At 40.2% G+C, this 19,779-nt stretch overlaps 1 protein-coding gene across 1 annotated transcript in view; it reads right to left on the bottom strand.

Moving 5' to 3' along the window:
* Window positions 1–5,866: 5,866 nt before the first annotated feature.
* The window catches only part of LOC109195115 (neuron navigator 3), a gene marked incomplete at its 3' end in the record, with an annotated part of 148,062 nt that continues 134,149 nt past the window's right edge, over window positions 5,867–19,779 (bottom strand). The window contains 6 exon segments of the mRNA XM_019346607.2: window positions 5,867–6,024; window positions 8,478–8,519; window positions 9,233–9,658; window positions 10,884–11,610; window positions 12,151–12,460; window positions 15,294–15,417. Of these exon segments, the coding sequence (XP_019202152.1) occupies window positions 5,867–6,024; window positions 8,478–8,519; window positions 9,233–9,658; window positions 10,884–11,610; window positions 12,151–12,460; window positions 15,294–15,417 (1,787 nt within the window).

Here is a 19,779-nt window from a genome sequence, read left to right as displayed (position 1 = left end):
TTGAATCTTACAATGAGATCATCCCATAAAAAGGCTTTCTCTCTCTCTCTCTCTCTCTCATGCACACACACACACACACACACACACACACACACACACACAAGATCCAATTCAGTCAACCAGTCTAAATATATTGAATTTGAATCTTACAATGAGATCATCCCATAAAAGGCTTTCTCTCTCTCTCTCTCTCTCTCTCTCTCTCTGTCTCACACACACACACACACACACACACAACACACACACACACACACAGAGGGAGAGAGAAGAAACTTTCTAGGTCAGTCAAGCAGCCTGGGAGCTGCTGAATTTGAATCCACCAATCAGAGAGGCTGTGTACTTTTTCCCGCCAAAACAGGTGCAGCCGTTTTCACGTATTTGTGCCAAAACATAGTGTTTCTGCCATATTGTGGTACTACTACATTACAACATGAATACGGATTAAAGACGAAAGAAACTGGCAACAAATTCCTCCACTACAACCAGTCTGATACCACTTCTTTGCAGTGTTCACGTTTACTAAGGCACTACCCAAAAGGCGCCACAAGAGGGCACTCCAACACAAGAGATGACCTATGTACACTGATGCACTTAGTAACAGTCAGCCTCCTTGAATTGGCAGAAATACTGTGATTTAGTAGTAATACTATGATGTTGCAGACATAGTATGTTTTTGCACTACTCATTTGTAGTGAAAAAAATTAGCAATATAATTACAGGTCTGTGAAAGTGTATAAATTTGTAGTGAAAAAAAATGTTGACCAAGGTGGGATTGAACCCACGACCTTTGAGCTGCAGAGCCGTGTCATTACTGATTGCGCCACCTGGAAAGGGTGCGGGCAGCTGAAACACAAGACATCAGCAATCAGAAATAAAAGCGATTTCTGTTGAAAACACCTGAAAAAGCTGGGATTTGTGGTGAAAGGGGTGAAAAAATGAAAATTTTGTTGAAAAGGGATGAAGAAGCTAAAGTATACCAAATCAAAGTATTTGTGCCAAAACATAGTATTTCTGCCATATTGTGGTATTTGTGCCACAAAAGTTACCACATTACAACTTGAATACGGATTAAAGATGAAAGAAACTGGCAACAAATTCCTCCACTACAAACCAGTCTGATACCACTTCTTTGCAGCGTTCATGTTTACTAAGGCACTACCCAAAAGGCGCCACAAGAGGGCACTCCAACACAACAGATGACCTATGTACACTGATGCACTTAGTAACAGTCAGCCTCCTTGAATTGGCAGAAATACTGTGATTTAGTAGTAATACTACAACATAACAGATATACTGTGATGTTGCAGACATAGTATGTTTTTGCACTACTCATTTGTAGTGAAAAAAATTAGCAATATAAATTACAGGTCTGTGAAAGTGTATAAATTTGTAGTGAAAAAAAAATGTTGACCAAGGTGGGATTGAACCCACGACCTTTGAGCTGCAGAGCCGTGTCATTACTGATTGCGCCACCTGGAAAGAGGGCGGGCAGCTGAAAAACAAAGACATCAGCAATCAGAAATAAAAGAGATTTCTGTTGAAAACACCTGAAAAAGCTGGGATTTGTGCTGAAAAGGGGTGAAAAAACTCAATTCTGCTGAAACGGGGTGAAGAAGAGGTGTTGGACTGTTGAGAAGAGTTAAATAAGTTGAACAGATATGTTTGGGTACAGATACTATGATTTGGTAATAATACTGTGTTTTAGCACAACTCCTGAGATTTGATTGAAATAATATGATTTAGAAGAAATATTATGACTTTGTACAAATACAATGTTTTGGCACAAATACCATGATATGGCAAAAATACTATGATTTAGCAGAAATACTATGATTGAGCAGAAGTACTAAGATGTAGTAAAAGTACTTTGATTTAACAGAAATGCAATTATGGAGGAGTAATACTTTAAAATGGGAAAAATATTGATACACACACAGATACACAGAGCCTAAAGGGAACAGTATTTGTGCCATGGAGTGTTAAGAAGAATCTGAGGTCCATATTAGAAAAGCTGCTAAAATCATAAAACTTTGCAGAATTGTAATAAATGATGAATATGAATTACTTGTCTGTGATAGTGTATTAATTTCTAGGGAAAAAAATAATGTTGACCAAGGTGGAATTGAACCCGTGATCTTTAGGCTACCGACCGGCGTCATTACCAACTGTGCCACTGGGAAACAGAGCAGCACTTTGGAAAACGGGGAGATGAACTGTCAGATTTAGATCGCGGTGAGAGGCGTAAAACGCCGATTTTTGGAGTTACAAAACGCCATGTAACTCCAAAACTAGGTGGGATAGAAGCACAATTCTTGTACTGGGTGAATCAGCAGACTTTGCTGAACTTTCACTGCGATTTTCATTGCTCCTTTTACCTCCGTCACGGAGATATGATGAGAGAAGAAACGGCTTCATTTTCAGAGTTTGAAAAGTGAGAGGAGGACAGATTTCCACCCCTCAAACAAACGTAATTTATGGCTTAACAGTAAGATGACTGTAAAAACTGCTCTATGATTTACATGAAATACTTTGATTTAGAAGAAATTCTATAATCTAGCAAAAAGCACTACAGCATAGCAGAAGTTATATCACTGAGCAGATTTACTAGGATTTAGCACAAACACTATGATTTGGCTCAAAAATCTTTATTTTGCAGTTATATTATGATTTGGCAGAAATACTATGAGCAGTAATAATATAACAGTACATAATACTGTTATTTTGTGGAAATACAATGCTTTATCACAAATACCATGATATGGCAAAAATACTATGATTCAGCAGAAATACTATGATTGAGCAGAAGTACTAAGATGTAGTAAAAGTACTTTGATTTAACAGAAATGCAATTATGGAGGAGTAATACTTTAAAATGGGAAAAATATTGATACACACACAGATACACAGAGCCTAAAGGGAACAGTATTTGTGCCATGGAGTGTTAAGAAGAATCTGAGGTCCATATTAGAAAAGCTGCTAAAATCATAAAACTTTGCAGAATTGTAATAAATGATGAATATGAATTAGTGGTCTGTGATAGTGTATTAATTTGTAGGGAAAAAAACATGTTGCCCAAGGTGTAATTGAACCCACGACCTTTGGGTTGCAGACCCGTGTCATTACCAACTGCGCCACTGGGAAAGAGAGCGAGCGCCTGGAAAACAGGGTGATGAGCAGTCAGAATTAGATTGCGGTGAGAGGCGAAAAACGCTGTTTTTTGGAGTTACAAAACGTCGTGTAACTCAAAAACTAGGTGGGCTAGAAGCATAATTCTTATACTGGGTGAATCGGCGTACTTTCGTGTACTTTGACTGTGATTTGCATTGCTCTTTGTACATCTGTCGCTGAGATATGACGAGAGAAGAAAGGGCAGACCTCAGATATGATTGGCTGGCTGGGAAGCCGTGCAGGCCCTGATATGTAAATTTTATATGTATCAGTCCTCACAGAGGATTAGCTGCCTGGGGACCTGGCAGAAATATATACAAATAGTATGATTAAGCATAAATACTACATTTAGTAGAAATACTATGTTTTAGCACAAATACTATAAAATGGCAGAAATACTATAATTAAGCAGAAATACTATATTTGGCAGAAACACTATATTTAGTACAAATCTTATGAAATAGCAGAAATAGTATGATTTAGCAGAAATGCTGTATTTAGCACAAATACTGAAAAGCAGCAGAAATGCTATGACTTAGCACAACAGTAATAACTTATAGAAAAATTGGAAAAGCAAAATGGACAGCTGGAAAAATCCTGAACATGCTAAGGGTCCCTCAAATCTAATTGTTAATTGAAAAAAAAACCAGCAAAAAAAGTATAACAGTCACACAATCACAAATATGGGCACATATGGAAACACACATGCACAGAGAGACACACACAGGATCAAATTCAGTCAACCAGTCTAAATATATTGAATTTAAATCATATAATAAGATGCTCCCATAAAAACTCTCTCTCGCCCTCCCTTTCTCTCTCTCTCTGTCACACACACACACACACACACACACACACACACACACACATACATAGGGAGAGACAAGCAAGTTTCTAGGTCAGTCAAGCAGCCTGGGAGCTGCTAAATTTGAATCCACCAATCAGAGAGGCTGTGTACTTTTTCCCGCCAAAACAGGTGCAGCCGTTTTTACACACACAGAGCACAGAGACAGGATTTCTGCAGTGTATTTCTCATAGTGAGGATTCCCCTCAAACAAATGACCATAATTTCCTAACCGTAGGGGCTAGAACGGTCATTCTTACACCGTTTTGTTCAGAAGAGATGGGGGATTCTTACAGTGTTGACACTTTATCATTAAAATATGAATTATTGAAGATATTTGACTTCTAATGCACCATAACTGAGTATAGGCAAGCGAAAACTGCCTTGGCTTGCCCTCAAACAACGCTTTCTAACTCTAAATCTCTTTGGAGTATTGATATAATTCTTTCACCGTAAGAGACAGCAGGCTTTGGTGAACAATCATGGAAATTTTCAGGTCTCTGTGGAAATCCATCAAAAAGATATGACGAGAGAAAAAAGTGCCTCATTTCCAGAGTTTGAAATCTGAAGAAATCTGAGCGAGGGACAAATTTCCTACTCTCAAACAAACCCAATTCATGGCCAAATGGTAATAGATGAGAAAAAAATTCTTGAATTGTGAGCGTCAGGAGTGTCTGAAGATATAATGGCACAAGCCTCATGTCTTAACTTCGCTTCGTTAAGGAGATATGACGATTCGAAAATGCCTCTCATTAGAGAAATCCAGCGGTGATTTTGAACAAACTCTCCATTGACTTTCTATGGAGAGTTTTCAGACTTTGTGTTGGTCTGAGGAGATTTGCCAAAATTCTATAAATCCCACAACAATGATAGTGACATTTTCTGAAAGCCAGCAAAAATACCTACGTTTTGATGTATAATTTGTGGAAGTTAAGTGAAAATTGAGCAAGTAGCAAGAAGTTGTTCGAACATGAAGAGAAGACTGCGAAACTTACAGTGGCACACTGGAAGCCAAGTGCATAGCAACCATAACAACGCATGTATTTTGTGAAAAATCACAAAGATGAAACTCAAAACTTAAAGAGGGATAAGATGAAAACGGTAACAGATATGAAAAAGCTGAATCATTCATGAATAGCCCAATAATTTGTGAACATTTTAAAATTTGAATGGTTGTTCTAGGCGAAAGTATGACAAAGTAGTTAAGTTTCAAAAACAAGCAAGTTTTAGCAGAATTGCAGAAGTTTCCCATTCATTTCAATGGGACAAATTAAAGGAAAAAAGCTTAATATTTTAAAAAGTATAAGAGTTAAAAATACCAAAAGTCATAGCAGTCGTTAGCAGAAAAAGCTGAATAGTTTAAAATTTGAACGGTGAAAATCGGCTGAAAATTGTTAAAGTAGTTAAAGTCCAAAAAACGTACGGAAGCAACTAGAATAATAATAATAATAAAGAATAAAGAGAAACAGGAAAACAATAGTGTGGATGCCTTAAAGCATCCACACAATAAAGAGAAACAGGAACTCAATAGTGTGGATGCCTCCAGCATCCACACAATAAAGAATAAAGAGAAACAGGAACTCAATAGTGTGGATGCCTCCAGCATCCACACAATAAAGTATAAAGAATAAAGAGAAACAGGAACTCAATAGTGTGGATGCTTAAAGCATCCACACAACAAGTTGTTAAATAATAATAAATAATAAAATAATTATTTATTTATGCACTGAAGAATGCTTTAATTAATTACAGATCATATCACAAGGATCCTTTTTGTGCTCATATGTCTATCATAGCCTTTGTTGATAAGATATACACATTTTAGGCACAATAGGTTTATTCCTTTTGACTCACAGAGGTTGGAGTAGTGGTATTTTCCTGTGGTGGTGCAAGAGGCTCCAGGAGGAGACAGAGGGGACTGGCTGCCAGTATCCTGAAGGCCTCCTGTTGAATGGGACCTCAACCACTCCTTCCCTTCCTCGTGAGATGTCTGCCTGGAGGAGGTAGGGTATCTGAAACCCACAAAACACACTTTAAACTCAAGGCAAGACAGATGGTTTTAAAAGTTCAAGTAATGAAGATGTGTAAACTAATGAAGCTACACAGTAGAAGGATAAGAGCAGATGGCATAAAAATATTAAAAACCATACCACACAGAAGTGGATGTGCATGTATCTACACACACGCAGTCATTTATGTATAATAACTATATATATTCACACACACACACACACACTATATACAGTCTCTATACATAGACACACTACTCAGGCTTAAAGCTGCCAAACACACAGACTCTGCTGTTCATCTCCTCTTTCCCAAACTCTAAAGTAATTCAGCAGCAGAAGCCCCCTTTATCGTACACATGACAATCGGCCATATTTAATCCTCTGAGGATGATAATTGAGTTTGCACTCATCTCTTTTCAGCGGCTTCTTCCTTCCAACGCCCCCATTACTACGCTTGTCACATCTGACCCTGCTCTAGTCCTGCGTCTGTGCTCGCTATTCTCTCCAGCAGCAATTGGGCATCTAAGATTGCACTGAGTGCTGTCAGACCGCAGCTGGAGTTGAAATGGAACAGACTGAAATATCCAAGGGTCAGTGTTTGAGTCGGTATACTTAGTGCTAATATAATCACAACCAATCCGCTTATTTACAGCGTATGACTAAAGGAGGCAATCTAAAGTCTACAGTTTATAAAAGAGCTATTTGGGATGTTTAAGATGAAAAGAGATTGCCATTGTCAATAAAAACGTTAAAGTGAACACTGCAGACCGCATTGAGCATCAGTTCAAAAAGGCAAAAGCGTCGTACGAGATCATATGGTTTTAGGCTCCATATAGCACGAGCGTCAAATGCTCGAAAAATGAAAGAACACCCAGCATGCCCCATCCGACACCTCTCCAGCAGTACTCTATAATTGGCTGGAAAGGCTGTTCCCTGTATCAGTTGTGCCACTGTGATGAATAAGTCACGATGCTTCAGTTTCCGTCCACTCGGTTGCAGCTAAATTCAAAACATTCATTCTACACTCGCCTCAGCTAACAGAGCAAATGTTATCGGAAAGTTTAAGCCATTTTCGGGAGCTGAGAAAGAACTCAGTGGCTGCGTTTGCCGCATTTCTAACTTTGCATGAGATGAGTGTAGGATTAGGACGAGCACAGAGAAGCAGACAAGCAGACAGATGGAAAAACACACTGCTCCCTCATCATCCCAGACAGCATTCATAGTATGTTAGAGATTTTTTTTTAATTTTTTTGCCTCAATTCAAAGAAGTCAAAATCTAATTTGAGCTCCAGTGTTTTTTACATAATTGCATGATAAACAAAAAGGGGAAAAAAAATTGAAAGAGAAAAAATCCATAGCTAGACTCAAATATTAGTTCCCTATATATTTAGTTACATGTAAACACATTGTATGTGAAAAGATGGAAATAGTTTATGGGGCTAAAAAAAGGAGGTTCAAACGACATTATTCCTAAGCAGCGGGGGATGACTCCTCAAGATGAAAACAAGACTGTGGGGAAACAATGCTTGTGACCTCAATAAACATTTTCCTGGTGAGTTAGGCTCTGTAGTTTAAAGTCTTAATAAACACAACAGGACATTCATTTGTAAATTTTGGATGATAAGCAGGTCACGCTTTATTAGTGTCTCAAGGGAATTAATCATCCATTTAGGTGAGATTATGGTGGCGATGTTTGCTTTTTATCAACAGCCTTTTGTCAGTGCTTGACTTAAGTGCTAATATAATCAGAACCAATCTGCTTGTATCACTAAAGGAGTCACACACTGTAAATCTGCAGTTCATAAAAGAGCTATTAAGCATATTTAGGATGTAAACAGATGGCCATAAATGTTTACACTCAATCTTCAAAAAGTTTTTATTGAGCAGTAGTTTTTTATTGACCCACACCCTTATCAAACCTATGTATTTTTTCATTATCACCTCAGCCTAATTATACATAATTCTGAACATCAAGTGATGGAGCCAGGTTGATAAACTAGTTAATTACTTTTATCCATTCATTTATCCAGTACTTTAAAGCAGGGGTGTCCAACCCCAGGCCTCAAGGGTCAGTGTCCTGCAGGTTTTAGATATCACCTTGGGTCAACACACCTGAATCAAATAATTAGTTCATCACCATTTAGCCATTTAGGTCATTTAGCCATTTAAATCAACTGTGTTGGATCGAGGACACAACAAAAAACTTGCAGGACACCGGCCCTTGAGGCCTGGAGTTGGACACCCCTGCTTTAAAGTAAATATTTTACTGTTTATTGATTACATTTACCTGGGAATCACCGCTATGGAATGTGCCAAATAATGACACATGAAAAGCAACATGGAAACCCTGACATTAGAATGCTTATTTTCATGCAGATGCATGTATGCATATGATCTACATGACTGAGTGAAAGAGGAAAAGTTGAAAATGGAATGTGGCTGCAAATGTGTTGTACCTCAGTCCCTTTTTGGGAAGTGTGTTTCTGTCAAGTGGCATGCTGTTAAAACACAGAGGATGAGCAAATTAGATGAACACCAGTAAACATTTGTTTTGTGATACACAAAAGAACTGGTCACATTTTACAAACTTGACTTGTGACATACACAAAGATGCACACAATGGAAAATCCATTAAGACATTACAAATGCACCTCAGTGCAAAAGACTACGCAGATAAAACAGGCAGAATTGAGATTGTTTCATTTTTGAGACAGCTGAACTAGTTAGGGAAAATAAATGTGTTTGCTGCTTCTATGCTCTATGATGTAATTCATGCAAAGTGTGTGGACAAAAAAATGGAAAGGCCTTTATAGAGGCTACATGTAGGAATGGGTGTCAGAAATGATCTACTGTGGTATTTTTTTCTGTCATGGCTTTGGACTGTGAAACTATCAGGACTGTTAAATGTCTTTAATGCTGATTGCTATCCTTATAGCACTTTGATACAATAACTACTGATTGAACTGTTTTGTGCAGATATGTGAAATTTAGGAGTAGAGGAGGTATTATTTAATTTTTTTCTATAGTATCAAAACCATGCCAGAAAAAGAAACTTAAATTCAACCAAACTGTTTTGTGAATGAATGATTTCTTTCTGTTATTCATCTGTATTGTATGTCTACATCTTAGGGTAGGGAGATAAACGTTTTGTCTCTGTTCTCAAATGAAACAATGAATACGATTCTTCCCAATCGTATTCCCTGTTACTCACCCCTCAGACAGGGTGGACTTGACACTGCCGGTTCGTGTAACCTTGGGCCCATGGTGGCCCAGCGGTATATCAATGGACTCAGAGCTGGTGTGCAGACTGGTCATGCTTTGGCAGCTCAGTGTGTCCTTGCTGCCAGCAGATGAGCTACAGGCAGGCCAGGGCCGAGCGTTGGAGGGCAGGGAGAGGCCAGAGGCTGGGCTGGAGGCCGGGGAGTCGGTGCACAGGTCTGGGGTTTTACCATACAGAGGGCTGCTGCCACCGCTCAGGCCGCCAGTGCTGCCCAGGCTCCCAGTGCCAGAGGAAGGCGAGTCCAGACTGGCTTGTCTCGCCAGTGTGCCGTGCGGGCTGCCCAGTATTGAGGGGCACTTGCCAGAGTCGGGCGTGCCAGGAGAGCTGGCCTTGCTGCTAGCTTTGGTACCAAACAATCTGAGGGCAGAGAGGTGGGTGCAATCATTTAGAAATGCTCAAAAGACAAGTGATGAGCATCTGCAAGATCCTTACTGGAAAATTTAAGGACTCCGGTATACTTTGGGTGTGACAAGTGCGGTGATCTCACTGGTCAAACATCACAAAGAAAACTACTACAATGGTCACAAGAAACCCATTTTAGTATAGTGGAAAGCAGCTTCTATAAATATCCCCTTGCTTTGCTGTAGCAACAACTTTATACAACAGATAAAAAATATTAATCACATTTTACAATACATTTCTCCCTGGCAGCGAACTCGACCTCAGCTAGATGTGAACTCTCAGTGATTTACACTGACACATCTGCTTTCACAGCTTCACCGTTTCAACCCTGTGACTTTAAATAACCTAATCTGTTAGGCCACTCAACCCTGTTTGCCTTCTGCATATGCTCAGACAGCCTGCTACTCTGCTTGCGCCTGTCCCACTCTGTCACCGCAATCACACAATATATAGGTGACACACTCTGGGGGGGGAAGAAAAAAAAACTATGACATGCAGATGAAACGTGTTGGCTTGACAGATTGGATGGGACGGATGTTTGGACACGCCTGCCGAATGCATGCTTCTAATGAGTGAGGGACTGGTGTGCAGAGAAAGTCCTGTCTCCTGTCTGTTCTGATAAACACTGCTTGCTGAATGAAAAGCCATCAGACCCTCATCTTCAGGGTAAAGATATGTTGCATTTGCAGTGACTTATCAGCTACACCAGGGAGCAATCTATGTTATGGCACCCCTTAGCTATGCAGCCAAGTCTACTCACTCAATCAATATTTCCACGGAGGCAATCTAATATGATTTATTAAGTGTCTGATATTCATCTTGCACATCCAAACATATATAAAATTGATAGAGATGGCATATATTTTAAGTGAAACTTTGACATTATGGATATCTTTTCTCTCCGTTTTAGAAACCTGGGGAAAAACCTGCAGTGGAAAAGCATTACTAAACACCACGTATCATAATGGATTAAACTCGCCTAAATTCTGGAGAAAATATGGTGAAAAGATTCAGTCTTTCAAAAAAACTGACCCAAATGTCCTTGCTGTAAAAGATGCTGCTTTTAACTAACAATCAGGGAATTGAAAAAGAAATGTGATGAAATGCTGGATTCACACAGAAACACAAAGTCAGGGACAAAGACAGAATGAGTGCAGCGTGTGTGTATGGTGTATCAGACCTGCGAAAGGTTGGAGAAGCGATATCGGGGTACTTGGAGCCTGGTTGCCTGAGGCCTGACTGGCCTGTTGAGGTGGAGGTGGGGCTAGACTTTGGGGAGGTGGATAGTCCTGCTGCTGGGTCTTGATCTGACACCGCCACTTTCTCCTTATCTGTCTGGTTGATGGTGATGGGACTAGAGCGTTCTGAGCCCACTTTCCCGTCCCTGCGTTTAGCGCCTGTTTGCATTGTTGTCCCACCAGCTGATTTGCCACTGACATTTGAGTCAATGCTGCTGGAGCTGGAGCGATGCCCGCTGCGCCCTGCGGCCACCCCACTGGAGGATTTAGCTGGCCTGGGTAAGGAGCGGTACTGCAGGGTCACTTTTGAGCCACTGCAGCTGAGCAGGATGCCATCATCCTGGGGCTGCGAGCCATCCAGACTGGTCTTCCGCACACCACTGATGCTTGCACCTTTGCTGATGGCAGCTGAAGATTTGGGTGCCTTGCCCAGGGTGGCTGAGCCACTGGCGAGTGTCGCACCACTTGAGGTAATTAGGGTGCCAGTGGCACCCTGGATCTTCTTGTATCCAAATGAGCCTGTGTTGGGTGGGCGTGTGATGCCAGAAGGGGGTTTCTTGCCTTCGTCCCCACTACTCCTGCCAGCATCTGAGGGTGAGCGCTGGATGCCAGATGAGCTCTTGGAAGGCACTTTACCCTTCTCTGAGGCCTTTGCATCATCGGTTTTGCCTGTCAAATTACACAAATCCAAAAGTATCACCAATCATCACATCATCAGTACTCGGAGTTTAGCCTTTGGTGCCAAAGAATCAATATATTGGTGCCCACAGCCAGAATCACAGCAATCGTTGCTCATGCTACAGTCAACCAAGTTATCTGAAGCACAACTCGCTGTGTAGTAAACATTTAAGATTCATTCATGTTCATCTTAAATCAACATTATTATTTCGACTTCTTCAACATCACGTAAGCCCAATAAAGTCATTTTTGCTCTTTCTATAAAGATCACTTTAATGTCTGATGTGAAAAAGATCCACTAGAAAATTACCTAGATACACAATCATTTTTATTATATTTATTATATTCTAATATTAATACTAGTAATACTCGGTCAATATATGCTCTAGAATAGATTTTTTTTTTTTTAAATGGAGTCTCCTTTGTTCAAAAAGTCACATTTTAATTTTGTCTCAGTCTATTAACCGCTTTGTATAATTGCTCTACTTCCAATATCACTTCTAGACGAAGATGGCAGGCTTCCTCTCCTACCTGGTGTTTTCAGGGCAGCAGACGTCCCCTTGGTTCTGGGTGGTGTAATGCCCACCTGGGCTGTCATACCCCTCCTCCATGAGCCTGTTTGGGACATCTGGGCCAGCGCAGCTGCCTTCTGACTGGCGTCCTCATACTGGCCCTGGGTTTGGCAGGATGGGGAAGATGAGGAGGGCTTCCAGCGGGAAAGGCCACTGCTAGGATCCATGCTTGCGTCCAGCTCCTCCTCTACCTTCTTCAGGTCCTCAGCTCCAGCCCAACTGCTGCTCACCTCCTGCTCCGCATGCTTGGATCTGCTTCCTTTCTGGGACTGTGGGGTTGTCATACAGAGAATCAGGGAGTGCACACAAACTGATAAATAGATGGGAGAATTCAGTAACAAAACTGTAATGCTTCTGGGCTGCGGTTTATCCCAGTAAGTCTTAAAAGCATTACCTGATCATCACTGCAGTTCCTTAACAATATTTATAAAGAATGCAAAAAATATATATATGCAGTGACAGGTAATGATTGCAAGCAAGTTTTATATCTTGGTATGTCAACTCTGCCTTAAATGGAAGAAATCAAATAAGTCATAATGCTTTGAAAAATATATGTAATATTTAAACTATTGAAAGGTGACACACTAAAGCTGCAATATGGTCAGCAAAGAGTCAGCAAAAAGAAGTAAGTCTCTGCACAAGCTGAGCAGCGTGGTTTATGTCTGCATGTGAAGTGTTAGCTATCTTTGGAATCTCCCACGTCCAGATCTCTGCTTTTGAGGCGCATATGAACGCACCCACACAAACTCAAACACATAGCAGTGACAGCTAGCCTACCGGAACAGATGGTCAGTCTCCCTAGCAACAGTAGAGTCTCTTAAGAGCCCAGTCTGTTAGGTATTTCACGAGGGGCCAAGAATACTTGGCAGAATACGGTGAAAGTCTCTGAGGAGAACCGAGCACCGGCCCTCTGTCCACAGTTAATTCCTTGAGCACAAATATAGAAATCAAATTAAGAAATTAGGAACTGTTCAAACTATAAAACTATACGGTCCTGCTCTCACTATAGCAAGTATGCATACTGCTGTGATTTGGTGCTATTGTTCCAATGTTATCAAAGGAAATGTCAAATCACCATAAATCCTCAATCCCACATTGCCCCAATGCAATGCAACAACAAAAAAAATGAAACCCTCTATGCCTGCTTCTTTCACACACTCCACCGCTAGTTTATAATAGGAGATTATCCCAACAGACACAAAGCAAGTCAAGTAAGCGTGTAAAATTGTTGGTGTGTGCCTTGATCGAGAGTTGAAAGAAATGTGAAAATCTAAATGACAAGATGTGACAAGACATGCAAAGTCATGATTTTCAAGTTGGTCACGGCAGGAAATGTGTTTTAGTTTGGGAGATAATTACTGTGCAACTAGCACTAATTACTCACAGCTGCTAATTGCTCTATAGGTATCAGAATCAGTATCAGAATCAGAATACTTTATTGATCCCTAGGGGAAATTATCTTTTGTTACAGTGCTCCATTATAAACAAACATTAACAAAGACAGACAATACACTAACTAAGAATAGCACAATATATACAGGCATATATATACATAAAAGTCACTTATTAATAAATAGCTGAAAAAGAACATGTGCAAGAAGGGTGTAGCTGTTGCAGTAAACAGTGTGTTAAGTGGATGAGTTGTACAGAGAGCTGGCCACAGGCAGGAATGATTTCCTGTGTCGTTCAGTGGTGCTTTTCAGTAATCTGAGTCTTTCACTGAACATGCTCCTGTGACTGACCAGCATGTCATGGAGTGGGTGGGAGGTGTTATCCAACATTGTCTTCATCTTGGACAGCATCCGCCTCTCCGACACCACCTTGAGGGAGTCCAGCTCCATCCCCACAACATTACTGGCCTTACGAATCAGTTTATCGAGTCTGTTGGCATCTTCGACCCTCAGCCTGCTCCCCCAGCATAGAGGATCGCACTGGCCACAACAGACTCATAGAAAATCCTGAGCATTTTCTGGCAGATGTTGAAGGACCTCAGTCGCCTCAAAAAGTAGAGACGACTCTGGCCCTTTCTGTAAAGTGCTGTGGTGTTTTTAGCCCAGTCCAGACTATCATGACTGAGACTTGATGCTACATGCTTTGTGAGTGCGGTTTTGAACTAAACACTAATCCTACAATAGCACCATGGTCACTATGGTAATATGCTTATCATTTATTACAGTTAACTAAAACACATGAAGAGGTATTAGCGCATATATTTCATGAGATTATGCTTATCCAATTCATGGTCATGGGGGTTGAGGGGGCCTGGAGCCTATCCCAGCTGCCATAGGGTGAGAAGCAGGGTACACCCTGTGTGGGCTAACACAGAGAGACAGGCAAGCATTCACACTCACATTCACACCTATGGCCAATTTAGATTCACCAATTAACCTAAACCCCATTAACTTCATGTCTGTGGACTGTGGGAGGAAGTCGGAGAATCCACGCACACACGGGGAGAACATGCAAACTCCACACAGAAAGGTCCCAGCCAGATGGTGGATTCAGACCCAAGACCTAGGCAATAGTGCTAACCACCACGCCACTCACAGCAGTGCTTTCATTCTAATAAATAGATATTAGACAAATATCTAATATCATCAAAGAAACTAAAACTAACAATGAAAATAATAAAAACTGACCAAAGAAACAATCAAAACTAAACTGAAAAAAGTCAAACAAACTGAAATTACAGTTATATCAAAATAATTGGGTAAAGCAAAAATAAATAGTTTAATGTGAAACTGTATAATAACTTTGATGCTTAGCAGATATTACATTAATCAAATTCATCCTAACCTATGACCATTAATACTAAACACCCCAAGTCCTACTATATGTAGCAACTTATAATATTTTTGCCACATAAATGAATGAAAATGAAGCATTATGACATATGGTGGTACTAATGTAAACATTAACATCTGCACCAGAATTTACGGTAATCTGTCTAATTAGCAAATGAGTAATTTTGCCTGAACCCATAGAGCAAGAGACATGGAACAGAAGCCTAAAAAAAGTCATAGATGATGACGAGCTAACGTGTGGCTATCCCAGCTGTGAGCCTATGTGAGGCTATCGAATGGTTATTTTTTGTGTGCTCACCTGCGCTCCTTTGCTTTTGCGCGATGAGCTGACACAGGAGTATGCGGGTGTGTTCAGATCATCAGTACTGATGTTGTCCAGCGTGTCACTTAGGCCGCTGCTCACTGAGCTGCTGTCATCCCAGCTACAACAGGAGAGAGAGAAGGGACAAAGAAGAAGACAATGGTGAGGCCACAAGAAGAATGAAGGTGAATCTTTTAACCATCCATGATAGCAAATCATTTCCAGTCATCAAACCGCTGTGCTCCTTTAGTGTATAATTTGATATCATGAGTTTTTGAGACGTCTCAGTTTAATTGTTTTCCCCACAAAAACCTAAATACATTTTTAATGTAATGTAAATAAATGTGTTTGCAATAGATTCTGGCAAGCTTAAGCAATATTTGCTGCTATCAGACACAATTAATCACCAGCAGTAATAATACATTAGTTTGTATTTGCTTTCACTGAGCTCTTACACACATATATTCAGACAGACAAACTGAGAGTCGGCCAGCACCATAGATGTGACAGCTCACAGACACATGTACAGTCCTGACAGTCCTCACACACACCAACCGGTTTCCATGCCAACATATTGAGTCTCATCTGCGTGTGTGTTTGCCTTTGTGTGTCGGTCTGTGTGTGTTTCAATGACACGCCCGTAATTAGCATGACAAATCTAACCAAACAGCTCCAAGACTTTAATTTCTGAAAAAACCAATAAAAATGGAGTCAGATACAATCAACAGTACCAAAATGAGTGCTCACACCACATCACCCTATAATATTCAGACAGACAACAATGTCAAGGGGCTTTGATATGTCACAAATGTTCATATTGTTAAAAAATATATAAAATGAGAATTAAAAACATGAAGAATCAAATTCTGGCAATGAAGAACCCAGAAAGCAGGAGAGGTGGGATAGTAGGAGAGCTGGAGATGTGCAGACATGTGCAGAAGAAGCCCAGAGAAAATGATGGTGCTGTTGAGTCAAAAGTATAAGAGCTGTTATGCTTAAAACATGCATATAACGAGACTTTTGTTCCTTTTAATTGTGTTTTTGGGCATGATAATAAAGACAGAAACCTACTCCACTCCTGTTTCCCAAACCAAGGTGTGCAAAAACACAGTGCCTGAGTGTAGGCACTAAATATTAATTGGTGGTGTGTATTCACTTGAGACCTGTAATGAATTTAGCGGTGAGCAGACACCTAGCAACCCAGTTGTCCACTGGTGCAATGCAAAATTGATTTGGTCTTCTGACAGATTTCAAATGAACAACATTTATCTTCACAGCCCAAATCTGACCAGGTCTCTGACTCATAATGTCTGCAGGAAACTTTAGATGAAACAATCGGTAATGAGATCTAAATTTCTAGAAATTTAGGCTGGAGAAAAAAAAACCCTGCCCTATTTGTAAAAAGAATTATTTCTATAAAAAAGCACAAAAGCAAACATCAAAAGCCAATTTCTTATTCTGTCATTCTAATTTATTATTCTGAGATTTCATTTTCCTTCAACTCAAAGCCATTATTGGAAAAACTTCTCAGAGATGGAGGAATAAAGCACAGCAGGAGCTTGTCGCACAAAAAATAAATGATATCCCAGCTGTCAGTCTGAGCTTTTCAGTCGTGTATCTCCAGCTTTAGAGGAGCTATTCAACAAAAAAGAAGCTGCTGTTGAGCACTGAGAGTGAGCTTCTAATATCAAACACAAGTCAAAGCAAGTGTTGCACTCAGTGTGTTTCTGCACATGCCAGACTTTTACAAACAAAGCTTGATCAGTGGCAGTGAAACATACCTGGCTTGCTTTGCTTTAATCTTTTCCTCTTAAGCTGATACTGCGGCTTTCCTTTCACTGGATGAGTGTCCAGGGTAACTGTACAGGTTTGTTCTGGGTTTAAGATGCATTTAAAATTTTGGTGGTGACAGGCTGCCAGGTCACCTTCACGATCTGATTCACCCCTCTGCTCAGTGCCGCTTGTCTCAGAAACTACAAAAGTGACAGGGGGAGTTACGCCGCACACTGCTGCTTGCTGTGAGACCAGCCTTCCTCAGCGTGACAGACAACAGGGGCAGATGGAGTCTAACTTAAACCTCCAAATGAACTTTGGCGCCCTCCAAAATAAAATCCCTGCCAAAAAACAATTTTTGTTAGCAGAAACACAGAAAGCTGTCTTTTATGTATAATTAAACTTAAAATTATTGGTATGAAAAGCTGAACATTACATTTTCTGAGGAAGACCTGTTTTTAAGACAGGATAAGCAGAGATCAAAGACAGATGGTTTTGCACACCAGAAATCATTTAAGCTTCTTTTAAAACTTCTCTGTTTACACACTGTTAGCAATTTCCTCCAAACTGAGATTAACTGGACTCGATAAATCAAGTGCTGAGCAGTTACAAAATACAAACGAGGGAATGGTGAAACAGCAGTGGGAAACTCTATCATCATAACAAGTAAGCAAAGGCAGATGGCAGTGAAAAAGCTCACTGACTTCAAAATAAGACTTATTTTGCACTGGTCCCCTGGTAACAACAGATTGCCCTTTCATACTTTGGTGGCCTCTCTAATGTAATATTGAAAATCATCTTTGTGAGGAATTTTTCTGAACGGTCGGGGAACGACTGAACGACTTTTTACTTAATTAACTCTGAATCACACTGAATTATTGCTGCATGCATAACTACAAAATACAGATGTTCAGTATCTTTATCATCCACTTCTTTAAGAATCCATCTTCAGCCAATTTATGTTAATCAGTAAAATGAGCGATGGCAGCATTTTTCTTTAGTGAGACATTAGTGTTGCTAATGTTGGTGCTATATTTTGAGAAAAATAGAGAATTCTTGGAATAAACAGGATGATATTTTGGGGTTCTAATCACACAAAATATACTGAACAAAACAAAAATCTGAATGATATGAATAAAGCAAAATAAGTTCCAGATATCTCAGCACAAATTCAGGTAACAGCTGAGCACTGGTATTGATCAGCTCCCCCATATCCTGCACAGAGCTCAGAGAAGACTCTTATTACTGGAGCTTCAGTGTTAGTTGAGCTCAATGAACAGTAATGGATTACTGGTTTTGGTTTGTGTGATTTGGCTGGGGACTGCTGCAGAGCAGCATCCACACTCTGTGGAGCTTCCTGGGATAAAGTGTTGACAATACGAAAAGAAAACAACAATACATTCTCCTCCTCCACTTTAGAGCCTGGCTGACTGTAAGGGGCTGAATATTTTATCAGGATGACTCCCTGAAACTGGCAGAACTCTGACTAACCAAGCTCCTCCTCTCAGACTTGCACATCACAGAATCTCCTCCTGGAGAGGGTGGTATCCTTAAAAATGGCACAGACGAACTCAGTAACCCAACAGCAGGAGGCAGGTGGGTCGGACTTCTGTGTCATAGTCTTCTAAGTCACAATGTACAGAACAGACTACTTGAGTGGAGATACTGGCTTCTCTCCCTTGTTTCAAAAGCAAGGCAGTAAACTGAGAAGATGGTGTGAATCAAGTCATAGTTTCTGCCTCAATATCAGTGTGAAAACATGCAACTTCCCTCATGATGCTGTGACGTCTTCAGCTGTAATGCCCTACATAGTGCAACTTGTTATAAGTCAGTATAGGACAGATTCAGTGGTATCGAGCTGTAAGGTAACTAGTGCTATAAAAAGGTTTGGCCCATTTTTAAATCCCTGGGACCTGCTGGGGAAATCTCAGCATAGAAAATCTACAAAAAGGACTTTAACAAGGCACCTGCTGACCCAAAAGGAACTGGAGTAAAAAGTGCTCATGAGCTAAAGACAGTTACCTGCTGGACTGATGTTTTTATTTCACTGCAGATTCTACTGCAGTGAAATCCTTGATTTTCCTTGATTTTCGCAAGGTGCCTCCATGCTGTGAATGCATTGAAGTGGCTCCATTCAACCATGCAAACATCATCTCATGCAATATTCAATACAGCTGGTCTTGTTCCTTCAACAGCCCAGAGGAGAAATGCTATTAGCGACGTAAGCAAAGGCTAGCACTTGGGATTACACTTTATCTTGGTGATGAATGTGATTTTGATGAGTACTTTAATAAATATTTGGAGGCGGTAGTACTGAAAAGTATTAAATTGGTATCATACAGATGAAAGAATGTAACATTTCCTCAGAGGACCTCTTATGTAACAAATCAGGTAAGAAAAACACATAATCACCTCTGAAGAGAAGAAATCCAGTTCCTTTTGTCACACTGAACACATTTAAGTGTGTTCATTTTTATGTTTTCAGCTAAAAGAAAGATTTGTCAAAAGAAAAAAACAATACTAAGACAGTCATTTAAATAATGGGTATAGACAGGAAAATTAACTGACATGAACACAATGATTACAATCCACTTTTTTCATTGTTTGACAGCCTTTATTTGAACTGATAATTGTGTCCAAAAACAGCTGCTTGTCAGCGCAGGAGTGCAGAAAGGCTGCTGACTGACTGACAGTTAAACAGAGTCTGCAT

This window comes from Oreochromis niloticus, linkage group LG17, assembly GCF_001858045.2.
Source record: "Oreochromis niloticus isolate F11D_XX linkage group LG17, O_niloticus_UMD_NMBU, whole genome shotgun sequence".
Taxonomy (NCBI): Eukaryota; Metazoa; Chordata; class Actinopteri; order Cichliformes; family Cichlidae; genus Oreochromis; species Oreochromis niloticus.
The sequence above is the reverse complement of the archived record's forward strand: the minus strand, read 5'-3'. Positions and strand labels throughout refer to the sequence as shown.